At 43.7% G+C, this 15700-nt stretch overlaps 1 protein-coding gene across 2 annotated transcripts in view; it reads left to right on the top strand.

The window, feature by feature from the left end:
• MTF1 (metal regulatory transcription factor 1) overlaps positions 1-15700 on the top strand; it is a 42148-nt gene that overhangs the window by 18597 nt on the left and 7851 nt on the right. For both annotated transcript variants that reach the window (XM_058553729.1, XM_058553727.1), the window contains exons 5-9: positions 347-420; positions 875-1011; positions 4334-4411; positions 11544-11646; positions 12365-12960. In XM_058553729.1, coding sequence (XP_058409712.1) covers positions 347-420; positions 875-1011; positions 4334-4411; positions 11544-11646; positions 12365-12960 — 988 coding nt within the window. The remainder of the gene's footprint in view (positions 1-346; positions 421-874; positions 1012-4333; positions 4412-11543; positions 11647-12364; positions 12961-15700) is intronic.

Here is a 15700-nt window from a genome sequence, read left to right as displayed (position 1 = left end):
ATTCCTGATAGTGCACTGGCAGATTGTCCATATGGGCTCTCATTGTCAATAGAATTCTGTTAAGTAATTCATCAAAAGGCTTTTATTGTCAGGGCTCTCCACATGTGCCTTACCTTTAGGACAAGAAATACTTATCCTGGGCCATCAGCTCCCTGTGATCCCAGATTTGTCACCTTACTTTTCCAGGGATTTGTCATCATTCCCATCTCTAAAACCAATTTCATCGATCTGATCCTGGTGTTCTGAACATTTGTTTGAGTTTGAGTTTGTATTTACAAGAGATGTCAAAGATAAAGGTCTGTTAGCTAATGCCTGCTGTTTCTCTTTGCTTAAACAACTTATTTAGGTGTGATCATGATGGCTGTGGAAAAGCATTTGCAGCAAGCCACCACCTTAAAACTCACGTCCGTACACATACTGGTGAGTTTAGGCTAATTTTTGTTTTTTATTTTAACCTTCATTGAGCCAGGAGATATCTGTGTTTCCATTGAGACTTGTAGAGCTTCATGGAGGGAGCAAGCCTAATCAGTTTAGCCTTCACCTGTAATGTTTGAGTTTCTTTCAGAGGGAAAAGGATCTAAAGGTTAGGCTCAGGAATCCAACCTTAAGAAAGGAAACCAATACAGAGATACTCAAAAACAGAACCTGGGGAAAAAACTAATCTTCTCTTTAAACTTCCCAGGAGCAGGCCATTCTCAGTGCTTTGCTCTTCGTTAAGTTTTAGGACTGAGATGATGTAGTTTATTCAACTTTATAACAACTGTTACCTGAACCCTCATAAGAATGTTTACTTCCCTCTGTTAGGGAAAAGTAGATGTCTTAATCCAGTGAAATAACTTTTTGGTAAAATTAACACTATTTGTCATTCTTGCAGGTGAAAGACCCTTTTTCTGCCCCAGTAACGGCTGTGAGAAAACATTCAGCACTCAATACAGTCTCAAAAGTCACATGAAAGGTCACGATAACAAAGGACACTCATACAATGCACTTCCAAATCACAATGGATCAGAGGTGTGCCATGTTTTGTCTCTTGTTTTGATCTGGGCACCACAGAGCAGCAACAATTGTTTGTGTATCAAAATAAAAGGTTAAAACGTCTTTTCTATAAATCTGTTAGTGAGAGGGAAGAAATCAGAGTCAAGATCCATGTCCTTGTGGTGGGGTGGTGGAAGCCGTAAACTTCACCAGCCTCCCTGTGCTTTGGCTTCTGATTCAGCGCTGTCTCCTTTCCATCAGGTCTGGTGGAAGAAGGTGTCTTGAAACAAGAGGTCTCAGAATGGCTTCCGAAAGGCCAGCCAGATGCTCTGGAAGGGTGTCAGTTTCCCATTCATATATCTGTACTTGAGTTTGGGACACGAATTAATGATTTGCTTCACACATCCATTAATCCATCATTGGAGAACCAGGCAGAGTTTGGAGGGTCCCTTGCCCTTTTGAATTGTCTGCAGACCAAAGGTCTGAGGGCCACTGCTTTAAGGCACTGAACCACAGAACAAGCCTCTGCAGAGCTTTAGGCGGTTTTGTGTGTTCTTTACCAAGCCCTTCCACCATATTTCTCTCTCCTCTACAGCTACTTTCCAGAGAGACTCTGGGATCAATTTGTGATTATTACTTCTCATGTGGTATTGGGCACTTACCTCACGTCTTTTAAACCTAGGAAGTGAGTACTGTTATTATCTTACTGCTTCACAGATAAGGAAACTGAAGCACACTGACCCGGTTTTGAATAATGAAGTTCTTAAAGTACGTAATATGATTTTGATTTGGGGACAGACAGCGTACTTTAATTCTGCGGTTTCTCATTTTTAAACCACAAAGCATCCCTTTGAAAGGTCTCTGCCCTTGTGTTTTGTTAGTGATAATAACTAACATTAACTGAATGTTTACTGTGTGCCAAGTGCTGTGCTGAGTGCCTTTGTGCGGATTATCTCACTCACAGAGCTCTGTGAGGTCAGTACTGTAATTATCCCCCTATTACTGTTAAGGAAACTTGAGGCAAGGAGAAATTAAATAACTTGCTTAACAATCCAAAGCTTGTACTTAGTCTAATTTGGGCAGGCAGTCTGATTCCAGAGCCTGGTTGGAAGAGGCAAATAGCATTAGTTGTGAAGAGTGCAGCCTCTGGAGTTCAGCTGCCTAAATTCACATCCAAGCTCCACCCCTAATCAATGGCTTCTTTGTGCCACGGTTTCTTCATCTGTAAAACCAGATAACAATATTAAGATTTGAGAGTCTTTGTCTACTAAACTGCATTGATGAAGTCACGATCAGTTTTCTCATTTTCATAACAATCCAAGGACAGTTGAATTGCCGACAACCTCTAAGCATTGGAGTGCTCCTGTGCACAGTGCTCAGACCTCATCTTCTCTGGATCCCTATTCACTCCCCAGTGGAGGGAAGCTCCTCGGTCTCAGGCTTTAAGTGCCATCTGGATTGCCTTTGAGTCCTAAATTTATATCTCCAGCCTGGTCTCTTCCTGAACTCTAGCCTTGTGTAGTTAACTACCTACTCGACCCAGGTATCATCTGCTCTTCTCAAACTTGACGTGTCCAAACCCGTTCCTCCTGAGTCTTCCCCATATTGGTAAATGGCACCTCCTTTTTTTCTAGTGGTACAGGCCAAGAATCTTGGTGTTGTTCTTTCACTCTTTTATTTTCTTATACCCCACATCCACCAGCAAAGTCTGTCAGCTCTACCTGGAGAATATATCTAGAATCTGATCACTTCTTCTCATTACTTTGTTCAAGCCACTATCATATGGGCCGGCCCCGTGGCTTAGCGGTTAAGTGCGCGCACTCCGCTGCTGGCGGCCTGGGTTTGGATCCTGGGCGCACACCGACGCACCGCTTCTCCGGCCATGCTGAGGCCGTGTCCCACATACAGCAACTAGAAGGATGTGCAGCTGTGACATACAACTATCTACTGAGGCTTTGAGGGGGGACAAAAAAAAAGCCGCTATCATATTTTGCCTGGATTATTGCAGTAACCTGCTTAAGTGGTCTTCTAGCACCTTTTCCCCCTTCTCCCCTCTCCCAGTCTTCCCTGACATAGACTGTCCTACATATATCACCCAGAGTGATCTTTCTAAACCATAAGGCAGATAATGTTTGTCCTCTGTTCATAACCCTGTAGTAGCCTCTTGTATCACTTAAAGTGAAGGCCACAATCTTTACAGTTGTCCACAAGGCACTGTGCACTCTGACCTGGTCACTTCTCTGGCCTAGTTTACTTCTCTTCCTTTCCCTTCAGCCATACTGTCCTCCTTGTGGTCCCTTGAACAAGGGAGGCCCACTCCTGCCTCCAGGCCTTTGTACTTGCTGTACCCTCTGCTTAGAACACTTTCCCCACATACGTGCTTGGCCCATGCCCCCTTTCCTTCGGTATCTGTGCAAATGCCACCTCATCTGAGAGGCCTTCCGTAATCTAATAGAAGGGCAGCTCCTACCCCAGCATTCCGTATTCCCTTTACCCTCTGTAGCGCTCTTTATCATCTTGTATACTATATATTTGGCTTTTTATACCCCCCCCCCACTAGAATGTAAGCTCCATGGTGGCAGGGACTTTGCTTTGTTCATTCTTGTGTCCCTGGGTCTAGAACAGTGCCTGAGATATAGTAGATGCTCAGTGAATATTTGTTGAATGCGTGTATGTATGTGAACATCTGGTTCCCGAGGTGAGCTGGGTCCCCACGTAAGGTATGTGAATTGCAACTGGCAGTCTAGGAATCCGGAGTTTAGAGTGAGCCCGGGCAGCTGTGTGTGAGTAGTAGATCCTCAGTTCCACCCTGAGGGAGGATCCCTGAGATGCCCTTATTGGGGACACGGTGATACAATGGAAGGAGGGTGGACTTGCAAGCAGAAGTAGTGGGTTTGTGTTCTGCTAATTAGCTGTGTGATTTTGGACAGTTCACGGCCAGTCTTGTTATTAATTTTCTCATATTTAAAATGGGAATGTAAAATAATACTTTACTTCAAAGGTTTATATGAATAGCAAACGAGGTCATGTGAAATCACTTTGTAAATATAAGACCAATTATAGAAATATTATTGATTTTGTATTATTATAGCTTTTGTTACTCTAGAGCCTGAATCATGACATAATTCTTAAACTCTTAATTAACCGTCTTTAAGAAATGTAAGAGATTCTTCTAAGAATGTCAGGACTTTTAAAATTAAAATATTTTACATAGCCCTTGCTTTGGATGGTTTATACCTTTCTAGGTAACATGTCTAGACATTTGGAATCTTAGGGATGTTGTAATCAAGTGTTTCATTACATGATATGCTACTATAAATCCTGATTTTTGTTTACGTAGAATTTTTCTCTTTCACAGGATACGAATCACACCCTTTGTCTGAGTGACTTGAGCCTTCTGTCCACAGATTCTGAATTGCGAGAAAATTCCAATACAGTAAGTGTACCTGTGATATGGGTGCTAGAAAAACAAGTACAAGAATTGAGCACTCCAGGGCCGGCCCGGTGCCGCAAGTGGTTAAGTGTGCGTGCTCTGCTGTGGCGGCCCGGGGTTCGCTGGTTCGGATCCCAGGTGTGCACCGACGCACCGCTTGTCAGGCCGTGCTGTGGCGGCGTCCCATATAAAGTGGAGGAACATGGGCACGGATGTTAGCCCAGGGCCAGTCTTCCTCAGCAAAAAGAGGAGGATTGGCAGATGTTAGCTCAGGGCTGGTCTTCCTCACACACAAAAAAAGAGAATTGAGCACTCCTTTTGGTGGGAAAATTGAGGGAGGCCAGTCTTTCAAGTCTTCCAGATTTAATTGTGTTCAATTACTGACCATTTAGCGTTTTTTGTTTTTGTTTTTTTTCCCTGATAAGAGCTCTCATTGGAGGGGTTGTTCTCTCTGATGCCTGGTCACTCACTGAATAACCGCCTGGCCTTGGAAATTTTCTTCCTTTATTCATTTGGCAAATATTTATTGAGTGCCTACTTCCTGAGGCAGTGTGCCAGGGCTGAGCTTTTGTGGTAAAAGTAGGTGTGGTCTGTCCTTGAGGAGCTTAGCATTAGTCCACTGAAGAGGGAGCCAGAATTCCGGTTTCCAGACTTTCTCAAGCTCTGCTGGTCTGACCTGAGTCAGTCTTTCCCTTTCTTTGCCCTTACTAGATTGAGGTTTTGAAGGGAACCCCCTCTACAGGCCCTCTGCTAAAGGACAGCCCCACTGTTTCTTGATCTGATTGCTTGTGTTCACTCTGTGTGGAATTTCCCTCCATTCATCTGGCTCCGTGATGTGTCTTGCAGACACTGCATTAAGCCTGAGCTTATGCTTGCTCATGAGGATCTGTGCACTTTACTGTGTCACCAACGCTGTTTTGTTTTTTTTTTTTGTGAGGAAGATCAGCCCTGAGCTAACATCTGTTGCCAGTCCTCCTCTTTTTGCTGAGGAAGATGGCCCTGGGCTAACATCCATGCCCATCTTCCTCTACTTTATATGTGGGATGCCGCCACAGCATGGCTTGGTAAGTGGTGTGTAGGTCCGCGCCCGGGATCTGAACCTGCAAATCCCGGGCTGCCAAAGAGGAGTGCACACACTTAGCCACTATGCCACCAGGCTGGCCCCAACACTGGTTTTTAAGGGTGCATTCTTTGTTATTTTTCTCTGGTAAATAAGTATAGCTTAGGTTAGATTTTCTCTGTGTATATGCGTAATAAATAAGAAAGAATCAACATGATAGGAAGTCTCTGAACAGAGACTGAAGGACTCAGGAATGCTGTGAAAAAGTGTTTTTCAGAGTGGGATTGGTGGAGTCATCTGTAGCACTTCTGGCAGCATAGGTTCTTGGGCCTCCCCCAAGCCTACTGAGTCAGTGTCCTCTGGGAGTGGCAGCTGACACTGCATTTTTATATAAGCACCCCAAAGCCTGTCACCAAGTTCTTCTGGTAATGGCAGAGTTGCCCTTATCAGACCAACCCTCCCATAGAAAACAACTATAAATGCTGGGCAAAATATAAAAACAACTGTCAGACAGTTGTCTGTCTGACAAACAAACAACAAAACAAACAACAGCTGTCAGATTTGATGGCTTATCTACCTCAGGGCCAGCCCCGGCTGACACCAAACAGGGTGGCCAAAACTCAGTAAACACTCAGTCTTATAGGCGTGGATAACCAGAGGACAGAGTTCAGGGCTCCCACAGCACGTAGCCCCTGGAAAGTGCCTGGGACACCTGGCAAGGAAAGAGCCACGAAGAGGAGCCCCAAGTTCTGTGTATAAACTCTGTCTGGCTCTCTCGTTGACCCCTGAACCGTGGACGTGGGGGGCAGACCCTGTGCAGCCCAGCTAAGGCTAAAGATCTGGACAAAGATTAGAGCTGCCGTCCAGTGTGAGGAAGACAGTTGGGGTTGGAGCACAGCCACGTCAACAGAATATTGAAGCAAACAAACACTCTTCCAAGAAGTGTAACAGAATCCAGAGCCTTTTTAACCACAATTTACATCAGCAAGAGAGAGGCTGCTCTGTCCCTGGGGGTCAAATTACATATTGTGTCCTTGTCACCCAGGATTTATCCCAGAATTGGAAATAGTCTCATTTTTACTCTTTCAAACAAGGCTACAATTCCTTGAAGTAGTAGGATTAATTTTACCTTGTTTTGCTTTGCTTGCTTTAAAAAAATTATGAATTAAATCATAAAATCAAATGATAAATTTTTATGAGATCATCATTTTATGGGTTTCTGGGCAGCCACATGTGTACGTGTGCCCTAGAAGTGACCTTTGGTTTGCTCAGATCTTTTGTTAAAGGAGGATTGAAGCAGCTAGGGAATGGCCCGCTGAGCCTCTTGGCTCTAGGCTTCAGGATCCAGCCTGGTCCCAGACAGCTCCCAGTGTTCTTTGCTCCAGGCCCCAGAGGCCTGTTCTTGTCTCCTCTGGGAGCTGCTCCCACTCATTCTGCCCCCAGGGTTTTTGCCCTGAAGCCTGGCGGTGGCTGAGTCATAGTACCCTCAGCACTTTGCTTTTTTTTTTTTTTTTTAACTAGAAAAACCTTTTTATTGAGGTATAATATACACACAGAATAGTACACCTATCATAAATATATACAGCTTGATGAATCATCACTGTTCATCAAATCCATGTAACCAACACCCAAATCAAGAAACAGAACATTCCCAGCACCCCAGAAGCCCCCCTGATGCCCCCTGACAGCTATTACCTCTCCCTAAGGATAACCCCTCTCCTGACTTCTAACAACCTAAGACGAGTTTTGCCTGTGTTTGGGCTTTGTATAATTGGAATCATGCGGTATGTACTCGTTTGTGCTGGCTTCTTTCTTGCCACATTATGTTTAAGAAATTAATCCATATTTTTGCACATAGTAATGGATCATTCATTCTCATTGTTGAACAGTATTACACTAAATGAATATACCACAATTTGTTCTTTCTACATCCCTTGGGTATTTGGATAGTTTCTAGCTTGGAGCCATTACAAATAGTGCTGCTATGAACATTCTTGTACATAATCTTTTAGAGTCACGCAGGCTCATTCCTTTTTAATAATGTTACTGCTGATAATTTGTAAACAGGCAGAACAGAAAAACAACCATGAGGAAGTTGCAAAGCTTATAGCTTAGTGGTAGTTGTTAGCCTGCTTTTTTCCATACTGAGTTGCACCTCTTTCTTGAGTTATCAAATGGTGGTTTATAATCAGCATTTTAAGAACATCAACAGAGTAGAAAGTGTCAGAAGACATTGCACATAGTATATACATATAAGTTCTGTTTCATAGACTTTTGTTTCAGTTATACATATATATGTAATATGAAGTATATATGTACACATATATATAATGTAAAATGTATTTCTTACTTTGTGTCACATTGAAAAATTTGAAGGCTACTGTCTTGGCCCGTGATTGTTAACTCCCTCAGGACTGGAAGCCTCGCATAGATTGCTGCCTTCAGCTTCTCTCATCCTGGCAGAGATTCACTCAACTCGCCTCGCATTCTTCCAGTTGATAGAATCATGCTAGAATATTTGGCCCCTCTTGGCTCGTATTGGCAGTTTCATCTCTGAGCCCCTCTAAGTTAGTGGACAGTTCCACTCACCACACTTTTGCCGCCTCCCCACCCCCAGAGTGTTCCTTCTCCCTCCCAGAAGCAGAATTATTGCAAAGTAGTCTTTAAACGCAAGTTAGCACTGGGGCAAAATCTAGCCTGAAGTTAGGTTTTGTTTGGTCTATACAGTGCTTTTCACTTGTTTTCAGTAACTTGATTTTATTTATTTATTTATTTATTCATTCATTCATTCCAAAATGTCTACCTTTATTGCCTTTTTTTTTAATTGATGTTTTAATAGTTTTTAACATTGTGAAATTTGCGGTTGTACATTTTTGTTTGTCCATCACCATATATATGTCTCCCTTCACCCCTCGTGCCCACCCCCTACCCCCATTGCCCCAGGAACCACAATACAGTTTTCTCTGTCCATGTGTTGGTTTATATTCCACATATGAGTGAGATCATACAGTGTTTGTCTTTCTCTTTCTGGCTTACTTCACTTAACGTAATGCCCTCCAGGCCCATCCATGTTGTTGCAAATGGGACAATTTTGTCTTTTTTTATGGCTGAGTAGTATTTCATGGTATATATATATAACACATTTTCTTGATCCAGTCGTCAGTCGAGGGACACGTAGGTTGCTTCCACTTCTTGGCTATGGTGAATAATGCTGCAATGAACATAGGGGTGCATAAGCCTCTTTGGATTGTTGATTTCAGGTTCGTTGTATAGATTCCCAGTAGTGGGATGGCTGGATCATAGGGCATCTCTATTTTTAATTCTTTGAGGAATCTCCATACCGTTTTCCATAGAGGCTGCACCAGTTTGCATTCCCACCAGCTGTGTATGAGGGTTCCTGTTTCTCCACATCCTCTCCAACATTTGTTGTTTTTTGTCTTGGTGATTATAGCCATTCTGACAGGCGTGAGGTGATATCTTAGTGTTGTTTTGATTTGCATTTCCCTGATGATTAATGATGTTGAACATCTTTTCATGTGCCTATTGGCCATCTGTATATCTTCTTTGGAGAAGTGTCTGTTCATTTCCTCTGCCCATTTCTTTTTTTTTTTTTTTTTTTTGTGAGGAGATCAGCCCTGTGCTAACATCCGCCAATCCTCCTCTTTTTTTTTGCTGAGGAAGACGGCCCTGGGCTAACATCTGTGCCCATCTTCCTCCACTTTATATGGGACGCCGCCACAGCATGGCTTGCCAAGCAGTGCGTCGGTGCGCGCCCGGGATCCGAACCAGCGAACCCCGGGCCGCCACAGCGGAGCGCGCGCACTTAACCGCTTGCGCCACTGGGCCGGCCCCACCTCTGCCCATTTTTTGATCGGGTTGTTTGTTTTCTTGTTGTTCAGTTGTGCGAGTTCTTTATATATTATGGAGATCAACCCCTTGTCAGATGTATGTTTTGCAAATATTCTCTCCAAGCTGGTGGGTTGTCTGTTCATCTTGATTCTGGTTTTGTTTGTCTTGTAGAAGCTCTTTAATCTGATAAAGTCCCACTTGTTTATTTTTTCTTTAGTTTCCCTAGTCTGGGTAGGCATGTCATCCAAAAAGATTCCTTTATGACCAACGTCAAATAGTGTGTTGCCTATATTTTCTTCTATGAGTTTTATAGTTTCAGGTCTCACCTTCAGGTCTTTGATCCATTTTGAGTTAATTTTTGTGTATGGCGAAAGAAGGTGGTCTACTTTCATTCTTTTGCATGTAGCTATCCAGTTTTCCTAGCACCATTTATTGAAGAGACTTTCCTTTCTCCACTGTATGTCCTTAGCTCCTTTATCGAAGATTAGCTGCCCATAGATATGAGGTGTTATTTCTGGACTTTCAGTTCTGTTCCATTGATCTGTGTGTCTGTTTTTGTACCAGTACCATGCTGTTTTAATTACTATCACTTTGTAGTATGTTTTGAAGTCAGGGATTGCGATGCCTCCAGCTTTGTTCTTCTTTTTCAGGATTGCTTTAGCTATACGGGGTCTTTTGTTGCCCCATATGAATGTTAGTATTCTTTGTTCTATTTCTGTGAAGAATGTCCATGGGATTCTGATTGGGATTGCATTGAATCTGTAGAGTGCTTTAGGTAGTATGGACATTTTAACTATGTTTATTCTTCCAATCCAGGTGCATGGAATGTTTTTCCATTTCTTTATGTCATCATTGATTTTGCTCAGTAATGTCTTATAGTTTTCATTGTATAGGTCTTTCACTTCCTTGGTTAAATTTACTCCTAGATATTTTATTCTTTTTGTTGCAATTGTAAATGGGATTGTCTTCTTGAGTCCTCTTTCTGTTAGTTCGTTGTTGGTATATAGAAATGCAACTGATTTCTGTAAGTTGATTTTGTACCCTGCCAGTTGGCTGTAGTTGTTGATTATTTCTAATAGTTTTCTGATGGATTCTTTAGGGTTTTCTATATATAAGATGATGTCATCTGCAAACAGCGAGATCAGTAACTTGATTTTAATTATGAATCAGAAGATTTCACATAAAAATCCAACTTTTGGATGGTTCTTGAGCTCTGGTAACCCCTAGCTTGCATAGCCACGTGGCAGCCTCCACTGAAGCCGTTTAGAGGACTGGGGCACATGCTCTCTGGTTCGCCAGTCTCCCTGTTCCCGCCTCCCTTGCTTCCCTTATTTCTGTTACTGGCCTGGACTCCTGGAGGCGGCTAGTCACTCTTGTCACTCTTGCCCTACAAAATGCAGGGCTGGAGGTGGACTGGAGGTGGCCTGCAGAGAAGAGAACCGCTGTTCCTCCCCCCGCAACTGAAGGGAAGCCGGGAAGGGGTCGTTTTATTTGGTGCCCATCAGGAGTCAGACCCTCAGGGCATTATGAATTTTGGTTTTGGTTTCACATTTTATCTTTTTTTAAATGCCTCTGACCATTTCTTAATTTTAAGTTACAAAGAAATTTGCAGTGACAAACAAGAGTGAATATAAGGTGATCACTATTATCTGTCATTATAAGTTTCTTTATATTATTTGATTCGTTACCATGTGTATTAAAATATCATAGGTGTTATGTAATGACCTTGAAAGATATTCACAATGTATTATTATTACATGAGAAATACAAATTGCCGGTAATGGATATTATACAATCCCATTTTTATGTAAGATTTAGTATTTAGAGTAGGGATTGGCAAACTGTTTTGGAAGGGGCCAGATAGTAAATATTTTTGGCTCTGTGGACCATATGGTCTCTGTCACAACTCCTCAACTCTGCCGTTGTAGCCGCGGAGGCAGCCTAGACAGTAAGTGAATGAGCATGCCTCTGTCCCAGGAGAGCTTTAGTCACAAAAACAGACATTCAGCCTGCAAGTCACCGTTTGCCGGCTCCTGTTTTATAGTATTTGAGGGCCCAAATCTTCAGTGTCTGAGGTTTAGGGAAATGTATGTCACCTTGGAAAAGAAGTTAGAAACAAGAAGCATATCAAAAGATCATTCTAGTTCTGCTGCTCTGACCGTGTTCTCTCATGGTGAAGAACTGCCTCAGGATGGCGAGTCTCACATCTTTGTCTCTGTCCTTCAGACACAGGGCCAGGATCTCAGCACAATTTCACCAGCAAGCATCTTTGAATCAATGTTCCAAAATTCAGATGATACGGCCATTCAGGAAGATACTCAACAGACAGGTTTGTTATATGGACTCTTCCTGCTCAGCTCTCAGCAGTGGGGAAGGGAATTCACACTTGTTGACAGGCTGAATGACAGGCACGGCGAAATGTTATTTCCATTCCTTTGAGTGAAGTGTACATTCAGGGAGGAGTCAGAAAAGTATGGGCCTTTCAGTTCAAGGCCGTATTTTCCCCCTCTTCCCTCAAAAAGGGTCTACTTAAGGGTCTACTTTCCCTAGACCCTCAAAGGAAGAGGGTCTCCTTTTCCAAAAGCCCTTGTTGGCTTTAAAAAATGAGAGGGGTTGTGAGCTCTCTCTTCTTCTGAAGTGATACCCTGTCCATGAGTGGGTAGGATCCACAGACTGAGCATCAGAAGCATAGATCATACTGTGTTTGAATGAAAATCTGTTCCTAAAGCTTCACAGTAGTCAGTGTGTTCACTGGTCATGCCAAAAAAGGATGTCCAGTCTCTTTTCCAGAAAAGCCTTAAGACACATTTTTCTATGGTCAGACCTGTACTAGCTCTTCACGTGTAGAAACTGAGGTTGATCGTGAAGCCTGGGACTTTGCCCAGAGGGGTCATTGAATGAAAAGCAGAAAACCAGCCTTCTAGCAGTGAAGGAATTGGCTCTAACAGACTTCAGCTGTCTTTGGTTTAGCCCGTAATGACTGTGTTTTTGTGGCTCATATAAGGCTTGGGACATGTATATATATTTCTATTTCTTTTTCTTACCAGCTGCCTTGATTGAAAGTTTTAATGGTGATGCAGAGTCAGTCAGTGATGTTCCACCATCCACAGGAAATTCAGCATCTTTATCTCTTCCACTTGTACTGCAGCCTGGCATCTCCGAGCCACCCCAGCCTCTACTACCAGCCTCAGCACCGTCTGCTCCTCCGCCTGCTCCCTCCTTAGGAACTGGTTCCCAGCAAGCTGCATTTGGCAACCCCCCTGCTCTCTTACAACCTCCAGAAGTGCCTGTTCTCCACAGCACACAGTTTGCTTCTAATCATCAAGAGTTTCTTCCGCACCCTCAGGCACCTCAACCCATCGTACCAGGACTTTCTGTTGTTGCTGGGGCTTCTGCACCAGCAGCAGCAGTGGCATCAGCCGTGGCAGCACCACCCCAACCACAGAGTACTACTGAGCCCCTGCCAGCCATGGTCCAGACTCTGCCCCTGGGTACCAACTCTGTCCTGACGAATAATCCCACTATAACCATCACCCCGACTCCCAACACGGCTATCCTGCAGTCCAGCCTAGTCATGGGAGAACAGAACTTACAATGGCTATTAAATGGTGCCACCAGTTCACCGCAAAACCAAGAACAAATTGTAAGTATTACGTAGAAACGGATCCAGCAGGGGCAAGTGTATTTACATAGGTGACATGTTCAGAGGCTTTTCCTTCAAAAAGGAAAATGGCTATCATATCCACCCTGAAACATGTAATTCTATGTCTGAGTCATTTTCCCCATAATCGAGTGGTCTCAACCCAGGGAATGCTGTGGTCGATACCTACAATAGGGAGGTAGAGAAACAACCTTCGAGTTTACCCAGCAGTGGGCGCTTGAACAGATGTTCCACCTGCAGTGTAACCCCATCGTCGAGGACAGGAGAGCCAGCGACAGACTCCAGAGGCCCAGGAACGTTTCAGGAAAGCAGCTGTTCTCAAGGCAGAGTCAGACGACATGAGGGACTGACGTGACCCCTCAGATGGAGCCAGACAGCAGTGGCCAAGGCAGAGAAATAGTCTGTGCTCCCAGAGCCCACCGTAGAGCCATTTTCTACAAAAGCATTTGGTCTGGATGACTAAGGAAATGACTTGGTCATTCAATTAAATATATTTTGAGGGCCTGGCATTCACCAGATACCACGTGGGATACTCTTGGGGATACAGAAGAATGAGAACCGGGATCTCTTTTTCACGAAAACTTACTTTCTAGCTAAAGAGGCTAAAAGGCCTAAAAGAACGTTAATATATCCAGTAGGTAAGGTGCCAAATAATAATACCAGTAGTAAAAAAATAACAATAGCTACGATTTATTGAGCCCTTACTCTGTGTAAGCGTTTACTGTGCTAACTAAGCACTTTTTACAACTGAGGATCTAACATGTGCCACTCATTACCTTATGTACATTATTTTTATTTTTTATTTTATTTATTTATTTTTTTGTGTATGAGGAAGATCAGCCCCGAGCTAACATCCGTGCTAATCCTCCTCTTTTTGCTGAGGAAGACCGGCTCTGAGCTAACATCTATTGCCAATCCTCCTCCTTTTTTTTCCCCAAAGCCCCCGTAGATAGTTGTATGTCATAGTTGCACATCCTTCTAGTTGCTGTATGTGGGGCGCGGCCTCAGCATGGCTGGAGAAGCGGTGCATCAGTGCACGCCTGGGATCCGAACCCTGGGCTGCCAGTAGCGGAGCGTGCGCACTTAACCACTAAGCCACAGGGCCAGCCCCATTATTTTTAGATTTTATTGAACAGATAGCATAGAGAATTTCCCTATACTCTCTGCCCGTGCTCCGCCCCCCACCCCGTTTCCCCTAATATTAACATCTTGCATCAGTGTGGTACATTTGTTACAGTTGATGAATCAAGTTTGGTACATTATTATTAACTAAAGTCCATAGTTGACATTAGAGTCCACTCTTTGTGTGGTATGGTTCTATGGGTTTGACAAATGCATGAAGTCAAGTGTCTACCATTACAGTATTCAGAATAGTTTCACCACCCTAAAAATCCCATATACTTCACTTATACATCCCTTCTCCCTGCCCCCTCTTCCCTAGCAACCACTGATCTTTTTACTGTTTCTATGTGTCTGTATCTCTAGATGTCATCCACTGTGCTGAGTACTTTTTAATGCATTACTTTTTAATCACAGCAGTTCTAGGAGGTAGGTATGATTTTACCACTGGAGAGTGGAGGCTCAGAGAAGTTGTGAGTAGCCCAGGGTCACACAGCTTATAAGTGGCAGACCGACCCCAGAGCCTCTGCTTTTGACTATTACATTGTGCTGCCAGATGAGGGGTTCAGAGAGTAAGTGCTTATTGGGTGGCCATACAGGTCAGGTGAGACTCGAGGTATGCGTCAGAATTAGATGGAGAAGAGGAAGGACTGACTAGGACTGTCTGGGTGGATATAGGACGCTATCACACAAACTGGAAAGGTGGTTTTGGGCTAAATAGTGAGCTAAATAGTTAGAGCACTCACATTCCATACATGGGGCGCCGACCGTCTCTGGAGGCAGCCTCGTTCCATTTGCAGATGGCCAGAGTCACTGGAGAGGGCTTGCCAGTGTTGTGACCCAATCTGCCTCCATGTAGTTGTTTTTTTCTGGATCTGCCCTGGGGAGCTGCGTGGAACAAGTATCATTCCTTTTCCATGCAATTCATTTTCATTTATGTAAATATGGGTCTCATTTCTCCCTCATTTTATAGCCTCATCTCCTATAACTTAGCCAGAAGCTTTCACAAGTTCCTCCTAGACTCATCTTAGAGGCACTTTTTTTTTCCCTTAAAAGGATAAAAGACAAAGCCCTTTTAAGATAAGACTTGAAGAAAGCAGAAGGCTTGTAGCCAGTTTAATAGGAAGTACACTAAAATGATAGGGCTGATTTCTGGGCATGGCTTTACAGTCCTCCTTAGTCATAATACTAATAGCTCATGTTTGCTGAGTGCTCACTGTGCGCCCAGGGCTCTGCGTGCGTCATCTCATTTCACCCTCTCCGGGGTCCTTTGAAGGTTCTTTGCTTATCGTCCCTATTTTTACAGATGAGGAAGCTGAGACTTTGCAAGGTCAAAGCATGTTTCCTGACTTCTACAACTAATACGCAGCAGAGCTTGGACTCAAGTCCAGGTGTGCTGAGTCCACGGCCCCCACTTGAACAACTACCCAGTGCAGCTTATAGCACACTGCCCAGGGCCTTCACAGGGCTGTTCTGCCTGTGAGAGGAAGTCCTAGCCTGTCCTTAGCATGCAGCTTAATCCTTGAGGGGAAAAAAGAACTTTGCAGCCTCACAGAAGTATAGGGAGGTGGTAGGGGATGGAGAGCTTAGAGGGGAAGCCAGC

Source organism: Diceros bicornis, chromosome 13 (genome assembly GCF_020826845.1).
Source record: "Diceros bicornis minor isolate mBicDic1 chromosome 13, mDicBic1.mat.cur, whole genome shotgun sequence".
NCBI lineage: Eukaryota > Metazoa > Chordata > Mammalia > Perissodactyla > Rhinocerotidae > Diceros > Diceros bicornis.
Note: the sequence above shows the minus strand (reverse complement) of the source record. Positions and strands in the feature narration are given on the sequence as shown.